General features: G+C 37.5%; 1 protein-coding gene across 1 annotated transcript; it reads right to left on the reverse strand.

The window, feature by feature from the left end:
* Nucleotides 1-1,029: 1,029 nt before the first annotated feature.
* LOC137956240 (large ribosomal subunit protein uL15c) lies at nucleotides 1,030-20,882 on the reverse strand. Its single transcript, XM_068803635.1, has 4 exons — nucleotides 20,779-20,882; nucleotides 20,327-20,690; nucleotides 1,944-2,095; nucleotides 1,030-1,443 (listed from the first exon to the last, which is right to left on the reverse strand). The coding sequence occupies exons 1-4, from the start codon at nucleotides 20,863-20,865 to the stop codon at nucleotides 1,231-1,233; spliced, it is 816 nt and encodes a 271-aa protein (XP_068659736.1). The 5' UTR covers nucleotides 20,866-20,882; the 3' UTR covers nucleotides 1,030-1,230.
* Between the last annotated feature and the right edge of the window lie 1,204 nt (nucleotides 20,883-22,086).

Consider the following 22,086-nt stretch of genomic DNA (forward strand, 5'->3'; position numbering starts at 1 on the left):
AATAATCTACTAAAGTTTGATATATCATGAATGGAGAATTAGGTCATTCATATTCTCAAAACCCTACTCAAAATCATCATATAATGTTTTAGAAAGGTTTTGGAATTTTATCAAAAGTTTTCACCAAATATAAACTTCGTTTGGTACTCAAAACTCTTTAACTCTTTTTATTGAACCATAACGACCATTGATTTGAAACAAAAAGGTATTAGTTCATAATATTTCAATAACATCCTCAAAAAAATCAAATAAATGCTTTAAAATGCCTTTAAAACCATCCTACAAATTTTCACCAAATTCTGAATAAATTTAAATCTTGAAAAGGATTAAAATTGAAGTGTTATGTATAACCGATCATTGACGTACAATCATTAATCATATATTAAAAAATTATAAAGTATGATTGATCATTCATCGAGAATACCAAAACAAAATATTATAAATTATGATCAATCATCTATAGCGATCTATCATTGGATTTAGCAAACCTTGTCAAATGCATTTCGATCATTAGGTTATGGGAAGTCAAAAAATAAAGTTGTTGGAAGACAATGATCAATCAATGGAAAATGGATAATAAATCATGGGTGTACAACAGTTTTTTATGACTTTTCTCCGACATTCCAGAACAACTAGTTTGCTTTCTTACTTGAGAGTTTTAGGCACGTCTCAAGCATGAACCAACTTGCATATCCTCTGAATTCATATAAACAAAGCGCTTTCAGTAACAAAAACTAAAAGAATGCTACATCAATCTATCACCCTGAAAGCTTCATTGGAATTATACCAAGATCAACCACAGTATTTCCAACTTGGCTTCTAAATTAAAAATGTAACAGAGTTTGTTCAATGGGTGAAGCAACTAACGGACCAACTGAACTGTTACTTCTCATTTCTTCCAATCTAACAAGTGAGAAAAATAACATGCAAACCCGTCAGCCACCAGAAACCATTTGTTTTGCCTACAACCCAACTAAGAACTAAAACGATTTGGCCTACTAAAAACCGGGGAAGTGTGAGAAATAAACAAATAGAAAAGCACTAAATTATCAGCAGCTGCACGCCATTTGACATATCAAATCGTCATAGATTCAGAGGAACAAAATGCATAGCTACAAATGAATAAAAACATACAACTAAGACCTCCGTCAAAATCAAAGGCAACAACTGAAACCAAATCAATTTGTCAAGCTTGACCTTTCCTGCATTCTCAAAAAGCTGGGATTGGGCTCATGCAGAAGCTGGGTCAGCTGCAGCCCTTTTCTTTGCAAAGTATTCTTCAGCACGAGCCAGATTCTTTGCAACCGATGGTTTTACCCACTTCTTCCTGCCAGGAAGCACCGTGACACCACAACCAGCAGCCTCAAGCTTGTCCTTAGCAGGCGAAGAGAAAGCACGAGCTTTAAAGTTCAGTTTGACAGTCAACACCCCATCTCCAAGAATCTAAAGGAGAGAAAAAAATCACCATAAATGTACGAGCACATATAAAACACACACCCGCTGTTATATCTAACAGAAGGTCAGGGTTGTAGTTTTTGAGGAGCAATGCAATTGTAAATAAGTGATCATAATGGTGACCATATAGGACCCAAATTTACGCCCAACATCCAATACATCTTAGATTAGGGCGGAGACACTATGGGCGTATGTAACGCATAGCATGCAGGTCATTACACATTTTGGGAGCATTATAGGTGTTACACCGGATTGTTATGGACATTACGAGTAATGCATGTATAGATAGTGCCCACCCCTGCATGAACGACACTGCTGCATGGTGAAGCATTATATCTAGGCTGGTCAGAGGGAAGAATAAAAAACAGCTCTAAAGGATGCTAAAGGACTTCCCAGAGCTCTTTGGTTACTTATAAAAGTGTTTGCAGCATTATTTTGGATCAAACATTCAGGTACTTCTTCATAGGCAATCCTACAGTCATTTGTACCTTTAAAGGAAGGCTTCTTTCTCGTCCAGACGGGTTGATGAGCCCCTTCTCCTTCAAGGTTTCTAATGATATCTCATCTCCTTCTTCAAATCCGGCAGCTGCTATGTCTTTCAGGTTGACTGGAACATATTTAGGAAGCCCCTTTGGCATGCCTAAAGTAATGAAGAAGGGGCAATGTCAACATATATATCATGTCAAATGAACAAGTACAAAGTATATTAATCCAAAATATAAATTAAAAAAATTATAAACTTTCCTTTAAAGGAAAAGGTACGATACATTTAAACATGTCAACAAACATTGGAAGCACCATGACAAAAAGGAAGAAAAAAGAAAAGTTAAGTTCATCTAAGCATCATGACAGGAACCTTTTTCCAACTATGTTAAAGTTGGCACATGAACCCTCTTCTTCCATTTGGTTCCATCATTTTCTAATCCCACAACTAGGTTGGCCTTCTTTAAATCTTTTCTCGACATTTTTACCCAAGTCAATTTTTGGTCTGTCTATTTTTAAATAAGGCCCCCAACTGACATCAACCAACCTTTCTAACAAGTGCACTATTAGGTCCTGGACGAACGCAAAACAAATTTCCCAATCTGTTGGAGATACTCTTAATATATGATATGTCCATGTCTAAATCTGTTTTCCCAGTACTGTCACACATCTACATCACTGGTTTCAGCCACGCTCATCCACTATAGATGCTGTCTCAACATGTACCATCCAATAATGAAATAAATGAGATTTATGAGTATTGATTCATTCAATATCCCATGTTCCTAAGTGCCAAATAAGTAGGAATAAACTATATTATCTTTCCATCTTATACCAAGATGGATGTGGTAGATATCAGAGTCTCGCTAATCCACTTGGTGAGACATTAGTCTCAGATGTTAATCCAAGAGCAATTTCAAGAGATTGGCCAACATATGCAACTATGAGGGAAGAGATTGTTCCAGTTCAATGTTGATCACGATTCCCCAACTTCAGACATGCTTAGTTTATAATACGGGAATGTCCCAGTTCAATGTGTGAAAGAAACCATCTCATGAAGTCTAAGCTGAGTCTCATAAAAAAGGAAGACTCACAAGTGGAGCAAGCTCAAAGAAGGGAAAGTGTGGGCATGTTCAAGAAGCTAAAATGAAGAGGACAGTTATAAGTTGTTTCCTAGTTGTGTTTATATCTCTTAATGTTTAATTTAGTCAGTTTAAGTTTGGTGTAGTAGGGACAAGAGTATTCTAGTGTAAGTATGAATTTTATTGAAATAGTCTTTTATACATAGAATATGTGAGAGAGAGCAAATCTAACGTGCTTCACTCTTTTCCATTTCTAAAATCTCATTCTTCTCTTCCTCTTCCACTCTCATTCTCAAAATCTCACATGGCATCAGAGCAACGGTCCTGACATGGAGGAGGAAGAAAAGATGGAGAAGAAGAAAAAGAAAAAGAAAGATAAGTTCCTCTTTTCAAAGTTTTTTTATATATATATAATGTCCTCTTCTTGTATTTCAGACACCTAGCATAAGTCCTCCTTGGTATTCCTGCTGTTAGTTTCATCTCAGGGTTATCTTTAGGTTAGACAAGGTATTCTCCTTGGTATTCCAAACTATTTCCTTTCATTCCTTCACTGCCCAACCGCTGTCTGCCACCAAATCGATGCCATCAAACAACATTTTCTCTGGCGTGGCGCATGTGACGGCTTCAAATATCACCTAGTAAATTGGAGTGATGTTTGCAAACCCAAATGCAAAGGAGGACTCAGTAATCACCTCATATGAGACATGAAAAGCGCCTTTACACTGAAGTAGTTCTGGAAATTCAATGCCGCTCCAAACTCAATTTGGAGACCGATGATCACCACCAACCTCAATTGGTGCTCTACTTGGTGGATTTCTGGAGGTAGATGTCAGCACCTCTCTCCCTTATGGCGAGCATTCTTCCCCCTCAACAACATTGAGAAAGGGATTCATTTCTTTGCTGGAAATGGCAGCACCCTGAAATTCTAGTCTGATTGGTGGTGTGACCGGGGACCGCTCTGCTCTATCTACCCACTACTCCCAATCAGCACTTAGCCACATGCCTCGGTTGTTGAATCCTGGTCCCCTCCTGCCTATTGGCACTTCAATTTTTGTTATGGCAATATATTTTTCCTAAATCTCCCTTATTCCAGATTTTCTTTGTTGAATAGTTTCTTTCCAAATTGGTTAGATTGTGTTAAAAGCAATTGCCTTGTATGAGAATTCTGTTTTTTAAAAAGTTTCTATTACTATACTCCATCTCAAAGCTTTCCTTATTTGAGTGTGAGAAAATCAGTTCAAGGGTATTTTGGTCATTTTACATGATCGAATATTTTATATTATGGCCCTATCTTGTTCAACATGTTTGATTTAGTTTATGTACAAATTTTTATATTCATAGGAACAATAGAATGGGAGTTATAAGGGAATAAGTGTTTTCTATGCAAGAGGGGCATTTTGTCATTTCTGTAAATTATGACTTAAACCTAAATAAATAGCATTGGGGGTCGTGCACAACCCCCAACATAGCTCATTCAAAGCTTTGACATCTTTTTTCTATTCTTTTTCTTTAGATTTTTCACACTTTTAACATGGTATCAAAGCAGTGATCATTGCTGGGAGTACATTCTTGGAATGTGTGTCACCTATCCCTAAACCAATGCCTGCGACATCAATTTGCATGCTGATGTCAGCCCTAATTGTGGTCTATTCTTGGAAGATTTTCTATCTATTTGATATATGGTGTTGATTTGAACATATATTACTTGCGCACATCTCATTCCTGCCCTAACCCTAATTTTTACAAAATGGAGCCCACATCTGTGGAATTTGCAAAAATGCTCCGATTTTGAAATTGAATTTTTTGGTGACTCTATACTTACTCTATGTCTGATTTGGGTGAAGTTTAAGTACCATCTAGAGATATGGGTGGATTTGATGGCTATCTCTGTTAAGGAATAGTCCCACATGGATTAGTGAGTACAAAGATCTTGAGTGTATAAGTTGGGAACGAGGTTTCCTAAGGTGGCTAGTCATTTTGGGATAGGGCTTGGACCCATTTTAACATGGTATCAGAACAGGTACTCATATGTGGGCCTACACCTAAAATTATCTACTTGTAGAGCCACAAAAGAGGGCTTACACCTAAACTATCCTCTTGTAGAGCCACAAAAGAGGGCTTGCACAAAAAATTATCCACTTGTAGAGCCACAAAAGAGGGCCTACAAGTGAGGGGAAGTGTTAAGGAATAGTCCCACATGGATAGTGAGTACAAAGATTTTGAGTTGATTAGTTGGGAAAGAGGTTTCCTAAGTTGGCTAGTCATTTTGGGATGGGCCTTGGACGCAACTTCACAATCTCAATTGAGCCAGGTCAATGAGAATGTTCTTGATGGGCAGGAGGACAAAGTACATCAGAGATGATCCTCCAATTCCAATGATTGATGATTGGGAAGCTGAAAACAGCCAAGTTATGACTTGGATTGCCAATAGTATTGATTCATCATTAAGGAAACAAGTGATGTATTGTGAAACAACAAAGGTTATGTGGGTTTCTTTGGAGTATCTATATACTCAAGAGAGCAATATATCCAAAGTTTATGAATTGTACACCAAATTCTATGATCTCTGAAAAGGAGTAACAAAATGGTTACACAATATTACAAGACATTTGTGGGACTCTGGCAAGAAATTAATGTGTAGCATCAATTCACTACAGATGAGCAGGAATTAAGGAAACAACAAAACCAACTACAAGTGGCAAAGTTTCTTGATGGCCTAGGTGGGGAGGCTTCAGAAGAGGTACCCTCATTACCCACTATTTTCAATAGTATTGTGAGGGCAAAAAATAACTTTGGTATCTAAAGAAGAAAATTGGGATAAAGTGACAGATGCCGCTGCACTTAATACCTTGGACCCAAGTCCTAGCCCAGCAAACTCATCTCAAGGTCGAACAGGTTCTGGGAGAGGTAGAGGTAGAGATAGTTCAAGCAGAGGTCAAGGCAGGGGTGATGGTAAGTCCCAGAGGAAATGTGTCCATTGTGGATGTAATAACCATTACTTTGATAGATGTTGGATGAAATTTGGAAAGCCTGCCTTGGCAAACTCTACCAGCCATGAAATTAATGGAACGACATCAGAGGGATTTTTTTTGTTCCCTCAGGGGGAGTTGATGAGATATAATAACTATTTCAACAACGACGACAGATTTGCAGCATCTAGCTCAGTTATCAGTTGGTTCATCTTCAACATCTATGGTTCATGCTCCTACTCTTACTGCTACTCTGGCAACCTCAGGTACGTCCACTCTTCATGTGTCTTCTTCCTCTACCTGGTTATTGATTTCGAAGCTACTGCTCACATGTTAGGTATGTCATCTTTGTTTTCTAACATGAAAGAGTCATCATCACATATAAAACAAGAAAATTTAACTAATGGGTCTGCTTGCTCAGTCTAGGGTGTTCACACAATTAACCCTATATCATTCTTGTCGCCTCAGTCTGCTTTACTAGTTCCTAAATTTCCCTTAAATCTGTTGTCAGTGAGCCAATTAACGAAATCTATAAATTGTTATCTGACATTTTATCTTATTCATAGGCTATTGCAGGATCTCGCAACATAGAGGACAATTGGTTCCGCACGTGAGTGATGTGGTTTGTATTATTTGGAGAGCTACTCGCCAAATAATACACTACATGCACTTCATACACCTGCTACCCCATTCCAGTGGCATTTACGATTAGATAATCCTTCACTAACAAAACTGATTCAAGGCATTCCAGAATTTCCTTCCAATCTTACCTTTTAGTGCGAGTCGTGTCAATTGAGCAAGCACCACCGAAGTTCCTTTCCATCCTCACATAATACTGACAAGTCAACAATTTGAGGTTGTTCATTCAAATATTTGGGGTCCTTGTACTGTAACTAGTCTGTTTGAATTTAGGTACTTTATCTTATTTATTGATGATTTTACTAAGGTGCACTTGGGTCTATCTCCTTCAAGAGAAATTTGAAGTTTTTGATGTATTCAAATTCTTTGACTATGAAATAAAGAATTAGTTTTCGAATTTTATTCTTATTTTACGTACTGACAATGGTTTTCATAAGTTTAGCAGCTTTTGTCAAAATCAAGGGATCATTCATCGAACCACATCTTTTTGTTTACTCCACAACAAAATGGGGTTGCAGAGCGTAAAAATCATCATCTACTAGAAGTAGCTCGCACTATGATGTTACATACGCAGGTTTCTAAGCATTTTTGGGGTGATGCAGTACTTACTGCATGCTACTTGATCAATAGGATGTCTTCATCTATCCTTGAAGGTAAAATTCTCATTCAGATTTTGTTACCTTAAACTCCATTGTTCTTAGTTTCTCCTCGTGTCTTTGGATGTGTTTGTTTCACTCATGTTATGGGATCAACCAAAGATAAGTTATCTCCTCGTGCAATTAAGTGTGTCTTTTTTGGGTATTCTCATACACAAAAGGGGTATAAGTGTTTTTATCAATCTACTAGAAAAACATTTGTATCCGCATATGTCACATTTTTTTAGGATAGTCCGTTCTTTGGGTCTACTACGTCCATTGATATACCATCTTCTTCCCCAATTTTTAAGTCAGTATTCCTTTGTCAGTGGATGATTGTCTTGGACCTACACAAAAAACCATTGTTGAGAAACCCTTGCAGGTATATCGACGTCGACAGCTGCATCACTCTCAGCCAACAGCCTCCTCTCCCATGCAAGACCATGACTCATCTTTGTCTCAAGATCCTGAGGTAAGTGATCTGCACCTACCCATTGCTTCAAGGAAAGGAGTTCATAATGGTATTCATCATCGCTGTCTCATTTTGTGTCATATGATTTGTTTGACAACTACAGAAAGTTTGCATTGTCTATCTTTGTTTGCACTATTCCTTCTTCATTGTAGGATGTTTTGTCCTCTCCACAGTGGAAGCAAGTCATGGATGCTGAGACGGCTGCTTTGTTAGAGCGAGGAATCTCGCAGTTATGTGTGTTACCTTTAGGTGCTGTAGTAAGTGGCTGTAGATGGGTGTATCCAATCAAGTACAGGGCTGATGGATCAGTTGAGAGGTATAAAGCTCGTCTAGTGGCCAAAGGATATACACAAACTTATGGTGTAGATGTGTTTGAAACTTTTTCCCCAGTTGCTCGAATATCTTTGGTACGCATTTTGGTGTCTATTGTTGTTACTCAGGGTTGGCCCTTATACCAATTAGACATAAAGAATGTTTTTCTGTATGGAGATCTAGAAGAAGAGATCTACATAGAGTAACCTTCGGAGTATGTTACTCAGGGGGAGATGCACTATGTAGACTCAAGAAAGCAATTTATAGGCTGAAACAAAGCCCTCGTGCTTGGTTTGAAAATTTTAGCCAAGTAGTAATGTCTATAGGCTTTTCTAAGAGCCACTGCAACCATTCATAATTTATCATAAAAAGGTCTTCCATCATAGCTTAACTTGTATATGTGAATGATATTATATTGTTTGGCCATGATACCCCTAGAATTGAAGAAGTTAAAAAACTACTTGCTATTCACTTTTAGACCAAAGACTGGGAGCATTGAAACACTTCTTGGGTGTTGAAGTTGCAAGAAGCAAAGAAGGACCGGTGCTATCTCAAAGAAAGTATATAACTGATATGCTACATAAGTATGGATTATTGGGAGCTAAACTAGTAGATACTCCGATGGAAGTTGGACTCAATTTACACGATGATCACGCTTGTACATCTGGATACAGGAATCTCGATGTCCAAGTGTAGAATTGAATGATAAAACATTTTATAGGAGGCTGGTGGGAAAACTCATATATATGCCACAGTTACGTGCCCAGATATATCCTTTGCAGTAAGTGTAGTAAGTCATTTTATGGAACACCCCCGGAAGATTCATCTCGAAGCAACTCACAGGATCTTGAGATATCTCAAAGGAGCACCAGGAAAAGATCTTTTCTTTAAAAATAATGGCCACTAGAAAATTGAGGCCCTCTCCGATGCAGACTATGTTGGGTTAAAGCTAGACAGAAAATCGACTACGGACTACTGTGTCTTTCAAGGTGGCAACTTAATCAATTGGAAAAGCAAAAAATAGAATGTTGTAGTTAGATCCAACGCAGAAGCAGAATACAGGGCTATGGCACACACTGTTAGCGATCTCGTGTGGGTGAGATCGGAATCTAGGTTATAGGCTTCAATCAGAATAAATGACTATGTTTCATGATAACCAAACTGTTATATTTATTGTTGGCAATCAAATTTTTCATGAGAGAACAAAACACATAAAGGTGGATTGTCATTTTGTTAGAGATGTTGTGATGAAGAAAGATGTGATCCCTTCTATGTTCGTTCGGCTGATCAACTTGGAGATGTTTTCACTAAGGCATTAGGGAAACGTGAATCCATGAACTTCGGTAACAAATTGGGCTTCATGGATATATATGCCCCAGCTTAAGGGGGAATGTGAGAAGATCAGCTCAAAGGTTATGTGGACATTTTACATGATCGAATATTTTATACTATGGTCCTATCTTGTTAAGCATGTTTGATTTAGTCTATGTACAATTTTTTATATTCATAGGAAGAGTAGAATTGGAGTTATAAGGGAATAAGTGTTTTCCATGCAAGAGGGGCATTTTTGTCATTTCTGAAAATTATGACTTAAATCTAAATAAATAGCATTGGAGGTCGTGCACAACCCCCAACGCAGCTCATTCAGAGCTTTGGCATCTTTTTTCTCTCTCTCTCTCTCTCTCTCTCTCTCCTCTTCTCTCTCTCTCTAGATTTTTCCCACTTTTTATCTAGAGTTTGTTTTAAATTTCCTCAATCATACATGTTCATAGAGGAATTATTTTTTATCTCCCTTTTGAGCTAAACTAGGTCATTTTTCATACATCTATTGTTTTAAAAACGCCTTCTTCTTATTTGGAAGTATGAAGAGTTGCATTGTACGCCTGCTTCCATTTGAAGTATGAGAATTGTTATTTTTCTATTCATACCCCTAATTCCTCAAAGTACTTTCTTCAAAAAAATTTAATCACTTCAGAGCAATGCCTATAGACTCACTACCTACAAAGATTAGGAGCGCCCCCAACATCCAGATTAATTCAATTCCTTTATTCCTTTTACTTAAGTGGTATACCCAAGTGGTAGATTGTACTACCCTTAAAAAATGAGTACTCTTTTCATTACCTTAAAATGGGTCAAATCGCCTTTAAATTTGAGCAGCCATTTCAGACCGGAGTTGAAGTTCTCACACTGATCTAGGGGTGATTTTTCTTCTCTCACCATTATTTTATGCAAGTTGGGCATCTTGGCAAAGAACAAAGAAATCCACAGTTTGAAGGAGAATTATAAAATGAGAAGTACAAGTATGAGGTAACAGATAAAGAAGGATTCCACAAGTTGTGATAATCAAATTTTAAGTGACCAAAGTATCCAAGGGAGAGAACAAGATAAGAAGAAAATAAAGATTACAAGAAAGATGTAAACAAGAATAAGATGAATCATGACAATTAGAATTTTCTTTTCAAGCAACACAAGATCAAAAATTTCTTTTTCAGTCACACAAGTTTCTTGACCAAGACTTTTTGCAAGCTGAAGTTATAAACTCCAACTTGAGGGGGAGTGCTGAAAAAGTCATATCAAGAAGTTTTTAGTCTCATGCAAAACATATCACATAAGCTTCATAGAGTCTAAGGTGAATCTCATGCAAGACAAGTCTCACAAGAAAAGCAAAGCTCAAATGGGAATAAAATAGGAAGATCTTCTCTTATTCTCTTAGTTTTAGTTTCCTTATCACAACTTATTGTGAAGATTTAGTGAGATATTATTGGGTGTAATTAGGAACTTTGGGGAATGTTTATGTTTAGAATAACTCATTGTATTCCATTGAAAGAACATGATGTACAAGAGTAAGAAATCTCTCTCATTATTCTCTTAAATTAATATCAACATGCTCTCTCTTTGTCCTCTCTTTCTCTCTCATGCTTCTTCTCCTTTCTTCACTTCTATCTTCCATGCATCCTCTCTTAAAATCAACAAATTTGTCTTTATTTGTTAAACCTATTCCAGCAGCTGAAGTGGATGGGTCTATTACGTTTGTTTGTTTCTCACTATCATTAAGAAACAAGTTCCCTGTTAAGTCTCCTATTTCTATTACTTTCTTCTGCCACTAAATCAACAACAAACTAGTATCTTTCTCATGTGGAGCAGTCTTGGCATATCTAGGAATCATTACCATGAAATATGGTACACTAAGTTTCTAAAGTAGATACGTCTGGCTGCTCAGCAAATAAAATTTGCTTTTTAGACTCCAATGACATCAATCTCGGCAGATGAAAATCTGACAATTTGGGACAGAAACAGAAACAAATATTTCACGTTTATCAACTACCAATTCGAGCCGGGATGAATTCAGTGCTGTCAAACTTGTTTTCTGGTGGATATCATTGGCTGATATTTGGTGCACTTGCCAATTCCCTTTTCTCTTGTAGAACCCATATCAAACTTTCAAATTGTAAACATGTTTCAACAAAGTCAACCAGCTTAACCTTGAGTTAATCAACCTGGCCTATTTCCTTTCTTGGTAGTCCTTGCATATATATGTGTCGAGTCAAGCCTTTATAAGTGTTTGGCCTCATAAATTCTACCAAGTAACTCATCATTCAGGTATTTTCATCACTTCAAAGCAATAACTATGGACTTACTACCTGATGGAGCAGAAGTGTGCCCAAATCCAGCTTAAGTCAAGTCTAGTTTCTTCTTCACCCATAAAAGCAGGTAAATGTGGTGCTACCTTTAAAAGTTGGCAGTCCACCTTTTGTGTTAGAACAATGTCTCCTAACTTGTTTAAGATCTAGCTTGGCTAATGAATAGAGACTTGTCATTTGGCTAGAAGTGGTGGATTCATCTCTCCTATTGTGTCAGTTCAAGCTAAGTTGCTTTCTGTCATGATTCCCCAGCTTGCGGGGGCGGAGAGGGAGTAGTACAAAGTGCTTTAGTAGTGGTGAAGCGACAATGAAGCTTGTTCAAGTTTTCCAAGAGTGGAAGGGAAGAGTTAATCAAGTTGCTGACCAGAGTCAAGTTTTTTTCTTGACAAGGGGCAAAATGGAGAATGAACAACTAGGGGGGGTTAGTGCACTTTTGGTTCAAGTTCAACTTCAACTTCAGGTTCAAGTTCGAATTCAAGTGAATGAACTAATATAAGTTCAAGTGAAAGTTGGTGTTAGTGTGGACGAGTTCAAGTGCACTGGAAAACAGTTTCTAGTGTTAGTGCCCCAAAATGAAAAATATGATGTAAACAAGAGAATGAGTAACTTTTTACAATATTCGTAAATAAAACATATACCTAAACAGATAATTAACCAAAAAAAATATGATTACTACACTAATAAGTAATTTCATGTGGAATTAAAATATTGAAATATACTAATTAATTAAATAAGATATTATATTAATTAATGATTGCAGTTTATTGTACATTAATACAATAATTACATTAATACATTAATAAGATATTATATTAATTGTACCAATTAATTATTAAAAAATAGATAAATAAAAAGTAAAAAAATAACATAAATGAATATAATAAATAAATATATTAATTTATGAATAACATAAGATATATTTTAACATAAAAATGGAATAATTAAACAATAATAACTGATCAAATGCTAACTTTAACAATATTTTAATTACCACTCTTAAATCACTAATTCAATACAATAATAAAAAATTGAATACAATAAATAAATAAATATATTATTTTATTATTAGCACGAAATAGATTTTTACGTAGCATTAATTAATAATATATTTCCACAAAATTAAAAACCATTAGTTTAATAAATTATAAAAAATGAAATAATTAAACAAAAATAATTGATCGAATGCTTACTTTAACATGAGTTTTGCCTAACCAGCTTTTGATTTCCACTCATCAATCCTAGCAAAGTTCTGACTTCCCAGGTTCATAAAAAGCTAAAATCATTTTCAAGCAGACACAAAAGCAATGACCTTTGATGAGACTTGAGGTGAGATTATTTTCAACAAGAGTCACTAATTAACACCCCCTATTAATTACAATAGATTTGTGAAGAACAACAAAAGAATGGAAGGCGTCCCACTATCAACTGAAAAAATCCAGAGGACCTTAAAAATCTCATCTAATTTCACCAGTGATATGATAGGCTTCTCACAGCATGTGGATCCATGTATACATGAGCTGAACATTCATATCCTTGATCTCATAAAACAAATCTATGGAAGCACAAACAGACAGGAGATCTTCTAGCAACCAATTGATGTTAACCGCTCAATAAGTCTCTCGACTATTAGTGGACAGAAGGAAAAGGCCTTGAACCGTTACCATTTCAAAAGGAATCTCAGCTCAAGGCTCTGTGGGATCAACTATTCCAAAGAGGATAGAGAAAACCCAAATAACCCTCCCCAACTAACACCACAAAACTGATGAAATATAGTTGATTGGTGTTGAATTTCTGGAAAAGAGAAATAGGTATGGCTGGCATATGAGATACATAACCACTACCTTCTCAACTCTAGAAAATTCCTGCTTTTCAAGTTTCAAGAGAGGAACTTGAATTTTCAGATACTGTTTTGTTGCTAGCAGTAGCTAGTATGAGAGAAAAGTCACTAAGAAGTCATTCTCAGCAAAAAGAAAGAGAAATAACAGTGCTCCAGCAACCAAAAAGAGAAACTTGTATTTATCTTCAGAACATGTTCAAAGTTACAGAAGATTCACCTATTTATAGACTCCAATACATCCAAAGATTTGACAAAATAAGTAACATAACAACAATAAAAAAATTCTTAAGATAGAACATCCTAATTACAATTGAACAGTGACTTTTCATACCGAAATCAGTTGCTGGAAAAGAATTCCAGCACCTACTTGAGATGGAAACCACTAATACTAACTTACATCTTCTCTCTTCAAAAATAGAAACTGTTGAATTTCATCTACCTTTTCTCTCTTCTTTCTTCAATTGTTTTGAATGGTTTTCTTCTTCCACAGTTGAGACATGTCCTACATCACCAACCTATCATGGGTGGCACCTCCAGTGCCCGCTAGTCCTACTTAAATCTATTTGTTCTTAAAAGCCAAGCAAAAAGAAGATGAAAGCATGAACCTCCTTCAGCTTAAAATATGAAAAAGCACCCATAATTCCTCAAGTTCGAGTAATCACTGAGATCATGAAGTCATGAAAATCCAGGAACTAGCTGTTGTGATGATGTTTTCAACAGCCCTTTATTCGCATCATCTTTTATTTCTTTGTTTCAAACTCCAGCCATATAAAGTACTTCATTCATTCTCCAACTTGCAGTGTATTTGCCATGGAACATTTGCTGTATGGTATCATTATAATTCATTAAGCACATCAAAAGAGGTAATAAAAGGAGAGAAGGCACAGGTTAAATCACTTAAACTAGATGGAGGTATTCAAAACTATAACCAGCAGCTCAGGACGAGACTAAATTATCATTCCTCAAACCAAGACCTTATTCGTCTATGTGAAATATGTAGCAGTCTCTACGAAATGTGAGGAGAAAAAGACCCCTGAAAGCATCCTGCAATGGCACCTGCCCTATCCACAAATCTTCCCAAAACTTGAGCGATCTACCGTTGCCAACATAGAATCTACTTGCGGAATACAATTTTGGAAGCAAGAGGTATAGTGCTCTCCATATTGAGGATAAACCTCTACGATTACCTCCTGATATCCACCAATGAGAATCCCCACCAAGCTTAGGAAGAACTATTTCCTTCCAGAGATTTGAAGAATGGGTATTGAACTTCCATAACCATTTTAGAAGCAACGCTTGATTCATATTCTTGGATTTCCGAATTCTCAGGCCTCCCATATTCTTTGGCAAACAAACATCATCCCATCGAACCAAATGATACTTGAAGGTATCACTCGAACCCCTCCATAGGAATCTTCTTTAGAGTCTATCCATAGCCTTACAAATAGAGATAGGACAGGGCATAAAAGATAATGCATAGTTAGGAATTCCTGCAATGCAAGACTTGAGAAGAATGAGCCTACCCGCTTTACAAAGCAGTCATCCCTTCCAGGATGCAAGCTGGGCTTCAATTTTCTCCACCACCGGATTCCAAAGATTCTTACATATACGGCCATTGAATAGTGGCAGACCAAGGCAGGTTGCCGGTAGGTGACTTGTTGAGCAACCAAAAATACTAGCCATCTCTGTAAGTGTCTCAGGACTAACATTGAAGCCCATGAGGGAAGTCTTTTCCCAATTAACTTTCTAGCCAGATGTTAATTCAAAGAGCCCCAACACCGCTTTAATCTTTTTTGCACAGTCAGTGTTGCCGATTCTAAATATGATGGTATCGTCTACATACTAAATAATGGGAATATTGAAAGCCTGATTGGTACTAGTAGGAGGAAGCCATCCGAGATTACTTGCCGAGTAAAACATAGCAAATAGGAATTCACCAACCATATTGAATAGAAGCGGGGAGAGAGGATCACCCTGCCTGATTCCTCTGGTTCCTTTGAGATAACCACAAACTGAGCCATTAAGGAGGAGAGAATACGAGGCCGAACCCACACAACTTCTGATCCAGAATCTCCATCGATTTCCAAAGCCCATTTTTTCCATAATCTCATCTAGCAGAATCCAATTCACTCTGTCAAAAGTTTTTTCAAGATCTAGCTTCAAGGCAATTCTTGGATCCTTATTGTGCCGGAAATGGTCAATAAGTTCATGAGCAGCCATAGTGGAATCCAAAATCTCTCTTCCTTTTAGAAAAGCGCCTTGCCCTCTATGTATAACTGTTTTTTTTTTTTTTTAACTTTGAGACGATGAGCTAAGATTCTGGCTATAATCTTGTAAGCACTTGTGACAAGACTGATAGGCCTGAAATCCTCTGGTTTCTCTACACTGGCTTTCTTCGGGACCAAGGCAATAAAGGACGTGCCAATACTATGGAAAGTGATACCATTATTGAAGAAGTCGTTAATCATTGCAATGATATCCTCCTTGAGACGAGACCAGAATCTTTTCAAGAAATCACTGTTAAAGCCATCAGGTCCAAGCGCCCTATTACTTTCCATGCCTAAGACAGCATGTTCAACTTCTCCGACTGAAAACGGTATCTCTAGGAAAGAGGCAACTGCTGGGGAGACACGGAAGAGCCTGATATTCTGAAGCTTTGGCCTATTAAAGCATTCCTCCGAATATAAGTCTGTAAAAAACTTGAGCAACACATTAGTAATCGCAGTCTGACACGATGTTACCTCATTATTAACACATAATGAGGTAATTCGGTTGGACCTACGCTTTGCCAAAGCTACCGCATGGAAAAACTTTGTGTTGGCATCTCCTTCCTTTAGCCATTTAAATCTGGCTCGTTGCTTCCAACGGACCTTCTCTTGATGAAGTATTGCATTAAGATTAGAATTAAGAGATACGGGAAGAGATCTCCGCCGGAGACAAATACTTATGTTCTTCCGCCAGATCAAGGTCCACAAGTTGAGAGAGAATAGAAGACTTCTCAGCAACCATAGAGGAGCGATGGTTCGTGGCCCACTCTTTAATTTTTTTTTTTAATAATTTAAGCTTCAAAGGGAAAGCCCACTCCCGCCTGCTCAGAGATGGACCCGCAATCCACCGTTCATCAACAAGAGCCTCAAAAATTTTTGCCAATAACCAGGAATTTTCAAACCGAAAAGGAGAGGGACCCCATTTCTCGAAAGAGGTGGTCAACATGATAGGCCAATGATCTGATCCCACCCTATCCAGAACCCGACCAGAAACATTCCCAAAGAGCTGCAACCAGTCTGGACAAGCCAAAAAAAGATCCAACTTTGACAGAATTGGCTGTTGTTGGTTATTCGACCATGTATAATTTTTCCCAGAGAGAGGGATCTCATCTAGCCCACATCCGCCGATGAAGTCAGAGAAACTCCGCATAGAGGCAAAGATGCGGTTGGCAGGCGGTTTCTTCTCGTTGCAATATCGAATAGCATTGAAATCCCCCGCAAAAAGCCAAGGGAGTCTCCATGATTGGAAAAGGTTACTTAGCTCTTCCCAAAACAGGCTACGCTCACGATATCTGATCGAACCATAGACTCCCCCTACGCACCAGATTCTTCCAGTGGAGAGATTCCTGAACTGCAAACCCAATGAGAAACGGCCTTCAGACACTTGAAGGGTGTCTAGGTATGTCGAGTCCCAAGCAACAAGGATGCCTCCTGAATGACCAGTAGCATTGACAGCTACCCACTTTATTGAAGGGTTTGCCCAAAGCTCTCTGACAATATCATCGGACATCGCTTGACATTTTGTTTCTTGAAAGATGACAATAGAGGGCTTGAATTGAGAGAGGAAGCTTGAAACCACATCTCGCTTGCAGATGGCACCAATTCCCCTAAAGTTCCAGGATAACACAATCATTTGTAACCATACTTCTGGACTCCAGATGCAGAATAGTCTCCAGGCAGCGGACCTCTGCAAATTGCGCCCATAAGACGAGCCAAATTCATCATTTGTTGCCATGTTTCCACGTCATATTTATGACATTCCACTTGGAGTTCCTCGACTAGACGATCAAGTCTACCGGGGCAGAGGGGGTGTCTGGGTTTCGCTTGATGGATTATGTTGCATTGGTTAAAATTAGCCCTTTGGAGGCTGACAAGCTCATTTGGTGGCCAGATAAAAGGGGCAAATTCACTATTTCATCTGCATATGGCTTCTTAAATGGCTGGAATTCGTCTTGGAGGGAAAATGAAATTAACTTCGTATGGCGTATATGTGCCCCCCCAAAGATAAAGTTTTTCCTATGGAATGCCTGTCAAGACAAGATTCTCTCGGCAGACGTTCTTAGAAGAAGAAGCCATCCCTCAATTAACCCCCTCTGCCCACTCTACAATTCTGAAGATGAAACCACAAGCCACATCCTTCTTCAATGCATATTCTCTTGGAAGGTGTGGACCCTCATTCTTAGTAAGTTTGGGTTACAATTCTGCATGGTGGCTGATCTTCTCTCGTTCAGTAAGTTGCTCATTGGTACCCCTCTGCCTGGTCTTGGTAAAATGATGTTCTCTGCTTGCGTTAATTTCATCCCGTGGGGGCTTTGGAATGAGCGCAATAAAAGATGATTTGATGCAAAATGTGAATCTGTAGATCGGGTAGCGGATCGAGTGGTGGGGCATATATCTACTTGGCTCTTGACTAAGAAAGCCTTCTCTTCCTTTTTGGGAACCCCTATCCGTGAAAACTGGAAAAATATAGCTATGATGCATTCTGGGACAAAGATCCAGGTATTGCAAGAATGGACTCCTCCTGCTCCTGGTTACCTTGAGTTAAACTTTGACGAATCGTCTCTTGGTAATCCAGGGATTTCGGGTTTTGGAGGAGTTATTTCAGACCATTCTGGCAATCAGCTCTTCTCTTATGTTGGCCCTTTGAGCATATCTGACTCTACGTCTGCAGAGCTTCATGGCCTCCTCTCCGGTCTCCTCATCTTCAGGGACAATTGCGGCAGCCCTCTTCATATCAAAGGTGATTCAAAAGTGGTTATCGGTTGGTGTGAGAATACTTCTCCTCCCCCATGGCAGCATTGGGATACTTTTTGGGAAAATTTAGATATTACCTCAATAGTTTCTTGTATTTGGACTCACATTCTGAGATCCGCTAATTCTGCAGCAGATGTGCTTGCTAGGCAGGGAGCTAACCTACAATCGCTGGTTGTAAGGGATGCGCTCCCCCAAATTTTGTAAAATTTGTTTTATTAATACATTTTTTTCAAAAAAAAAAAAATATGTAGCAGTAGCAATGTCAATATTCGACAGGATTGCATGTAAATTCCAGAAGCAACAGACACTAATGCAACCAATCAACTCAATCATGAGTCAACCAAACTACGAAAATTAAACGAAATCAACTCAGAAAGGAAAACTAACGTTTTGTCAACAGAGCAATAGGAATCTCGATGGAAATCGCCCAAATTCAATAAAACTAGGCAAGACCCTCACAAAACTTCCTTTGCCCAATGAACTACCGACCAAAAACACCAATAAACAAGAATTTCAATTCAGCAAGTATCAAAACAAACCGTACCACAAAATTCAGAACCCAGATAACAACTCGCACCCCTAACCACAAACACCAACTCAACTAATAAAAATGATCCACCAAACTCGAGAAACAGCAACAAGCAAAAATTTCAGCAGAAAGATATTACAGAATTTGTTCAATTAACTGAAAACAAATCAAAGTACTGCAACTAAATTTCGAATTTCACACAGCAGAGCAAAAGAATTACCCAGCAAACGTGGATAGGGGTGGAGGACAAAAGCCGCAACTAAATTTCGAATTTCACACAGTGGAGCAAAAGAATTACCCAGTAAACGTGGATAGGTGCGGAGGAAAAAAGGCTCACGTTCCGAATGAAAATTGTAATGACTCGGGGTGGTGTGAATCAGTGTCAATAGGCTTCCTAAAAATCCGCTGGATATGAGCTACGAGGAAGTCGACGTATTGTGTGAGAGAGGAAAAAGGAGAGGCGAGAGGGAGAGGGAGAATGAGTGCGAGAGGGAGAAGGGAGAAGAGAGGGAGAAGAGAAAAAATGACAGGTCGGGAGAAAACATTTCAAGCCCGACGAGTTTAAGTGGATGAATCAGGATTTAGGTGGGAATCCTGCTTCAGTCGCTTAACGTTATAACCAATTCAAGTGAATGATTTGCTTCATTCACTTGAACCCAGCGGAGGTGCACCACTAACTGGTTTAAGTCAATGAAGCAATGAACTTGAACTTGAACCTGTGGAGCACTAACAAGGGAATCAACTCCATTTCAAAAGCAATAAAACTGATGACTCAACAAAACATAGTTTTGCAGACAATGTCCCCATTAAAGAAATATTTAACAACCTAATATTAGCCTCATGGAAAGACTAAGTAAGTGTCAAACATGCAAATGTGCAGGAAATCCCTAGAGTCAGCATCACACTCTGATAACAACAAATAAAATACGACACTGATGCAAAGATTAGTTAAACTTCAAAAGTCAATAAAAGCACTCCAAAACACTGCTCTCCCCATAGATTAGTTGACTTGGCAAGCACCCGCTCTTTATCAGCTGCATTGCAATCTACTAAGCAGTTGTTCTATTATTAATAAAGAAACACAGAAAAAAAAAAAGTCCTTAGTCTGGCAAGTAAAGTTAGTAATCGAAACTACCCATATTTTGCTGGTCTATAACCACTGACAAACAACTGGGCATAAATAAGTTGAGTTGAAAAGAAAAATTAAATAAAAAGTAATAAGGAAGAAGAGGATTCTTCCTAGCATCGTACCTCCAGCAATTCCTCTCAATTTGGGTAATCGTCTATAAAGGGGCATTTGCCCACCCTCAAAACCCTTCCTCACGCCGGGTCCCGATCTCGATTTCTGTCCCCTCATCCCAAATCCACAGCTCCCCCCCTGTCCAGCTGAATGACCCCTTCCTTTCCTCTTTCCCTTCTTGCGGGAGCCGGGTTGCGGACCTAAATTGTTGAGTCGAAACCGATTAACAGCAGACGAAACAGGAGCAGCAGGGACAGCAGAAGCAGAAGCTCGAACGGAGAGAGATAATGACCCTTCTCTTCTTTTGTTGGGTATAAGTACAGATACCGAAGCTGGGCATAGAGAAGGTTTGGCATTGAGAAGTTTTACGTTCCCCTGCAAGGCAAAAAAGGCAAAAACCAAGCGAGTGAAGATAACTGTGCATTCCGTGGAAGTATGAGCAAAGACGAAGGAAAGAAATTACCCTGAAGGCGGTGGGCGGAGTGGCTGTAGAGAAGGAGAACTGACAAGCCATTTTGGTGCCAAAAGAGAAAACTCCAACGGATAACATGAAATTTGAGGCTTTTAAATTGGTCAGCCTCGTGATAGGAACCTTATCTTGTGTCCAATACTTAAGAAATTAGAAAAGAAATTTCTTTTAACATATTAAATTATCAAATGTATATTCCATACTTTGAATATAGTAATAAAATCAATTAAAAACTTTTCATTTAACAATTACCTTAATTACCCATTCGAGAGAACATCATTTTCTATTTAAGGGCATTGTAGATATTTCACACTTAGGTACAGCTAATATTAATTTATTTTACACTAAATCAACTTGTTACAATATTTGAAACATTTTAATTATGGAAAGTGTAAAAGGATTCATTTATAAGATAGATTATGACTTTATTGACTTAATAAATAATTGAAAATATTCTAAACTTAAATTATTTATTATTTTAAATATATAAAATTAAAAAGTAAATTCTATTATGAAAGGTTCTCTATGTAAAATTTCCAAAACATTTATATAATTAAATGCTTACTTTTATTATATGTAAATACTCTCTCTTAAGTTATTCATTAAATATAATGTTGAAATATAAGAAAACATATAGTTAATAAAACATACAAATTTTTTATATAATTACAAATTACCCTTACCAAATATATACAAAAACATGTATATATTATCTCCTGAAAAAAATTTAAACATAATGTAGAGCAAAAAAAAAAAAAAAATCACATACTTGCAAAAAAGCACCATTCAAACATGACTCCAAATACCCTTACCATCAAATGTTAATATATTGATTATTTATCCTTAAAAAAATAAGTATAAATTCCATATTATGAGTGTGGATCAAACTTGTAAAAAAAATTCTCATCGTATCAAAGTCATTGTCCAATGCAATATGTTTTCCAAATGGTAAGATAAAGACAATGAAATACAGACAAGTCTACTCAAATATAACGATCAATAATTTTGTCGTGTTTGACTTGCTAGTAAATCTCAAAGGTAAACAATTTTTGTAGATTGCTTTGCATTCTCACTTTGAGTATTTTCTCATTGACCCTTACCATGGACAAGATTATCACAATCATTAGTATTGTCTTCTTCACTTGCATCATTGCTCTAACTACCTTCTTCTCTAGACTCATCACTCGAATCACCATCTTTATTTTCATATATGTCTATGTAAACTTACTTACCAATATTATTATGCAAGATACAACGATCAATTAAAATATTTATTTGAGTATCAAAAGAACAAAAGAGGTC

Source organism: Aristolochia californica, unplaced genomic scaffold (assembly GCF_029961685.1).
Source record: "Aristolochia californica isolate CCGP_79_NKW_82.1479 unplaced genomic scaffold, dmAriCali1.0.hap1 SCAF_2, whole genome shotgun sequence".
NCBI lineage: Eukaryota > Viridiplantae > Streptophyta > Magnoliopsida > Piperales > Aristolochiaceae > Aristolochia > Aristolochia californica.

Excerpts from the sequence above, each read along its gene's own strand:
- LOC137956240 (XM_068803635.1), bottom strand. The coding sequence starts at position 20,865 with ATGTTATCCGTTGGAGTTTTCTCTTTTGGCACCAAAATGGCTTGTCAG. Across the intron at positions 2,096-20,326 it reads ATTGAGAGGAATTGCTGGAG|GCATGCCAAAGGGGCTTCCT; the intron begins GTACGATGCTAG and ends TCATTACTTTAG. Across the intron at positions 1,444-1,943 it reads AAAGAAGCCTTCCTTTAAAG|ATTCTTGGAGATGGGGTGTT; the intron begins GTACAAATGACT and ends TCTCTCCTTTAG.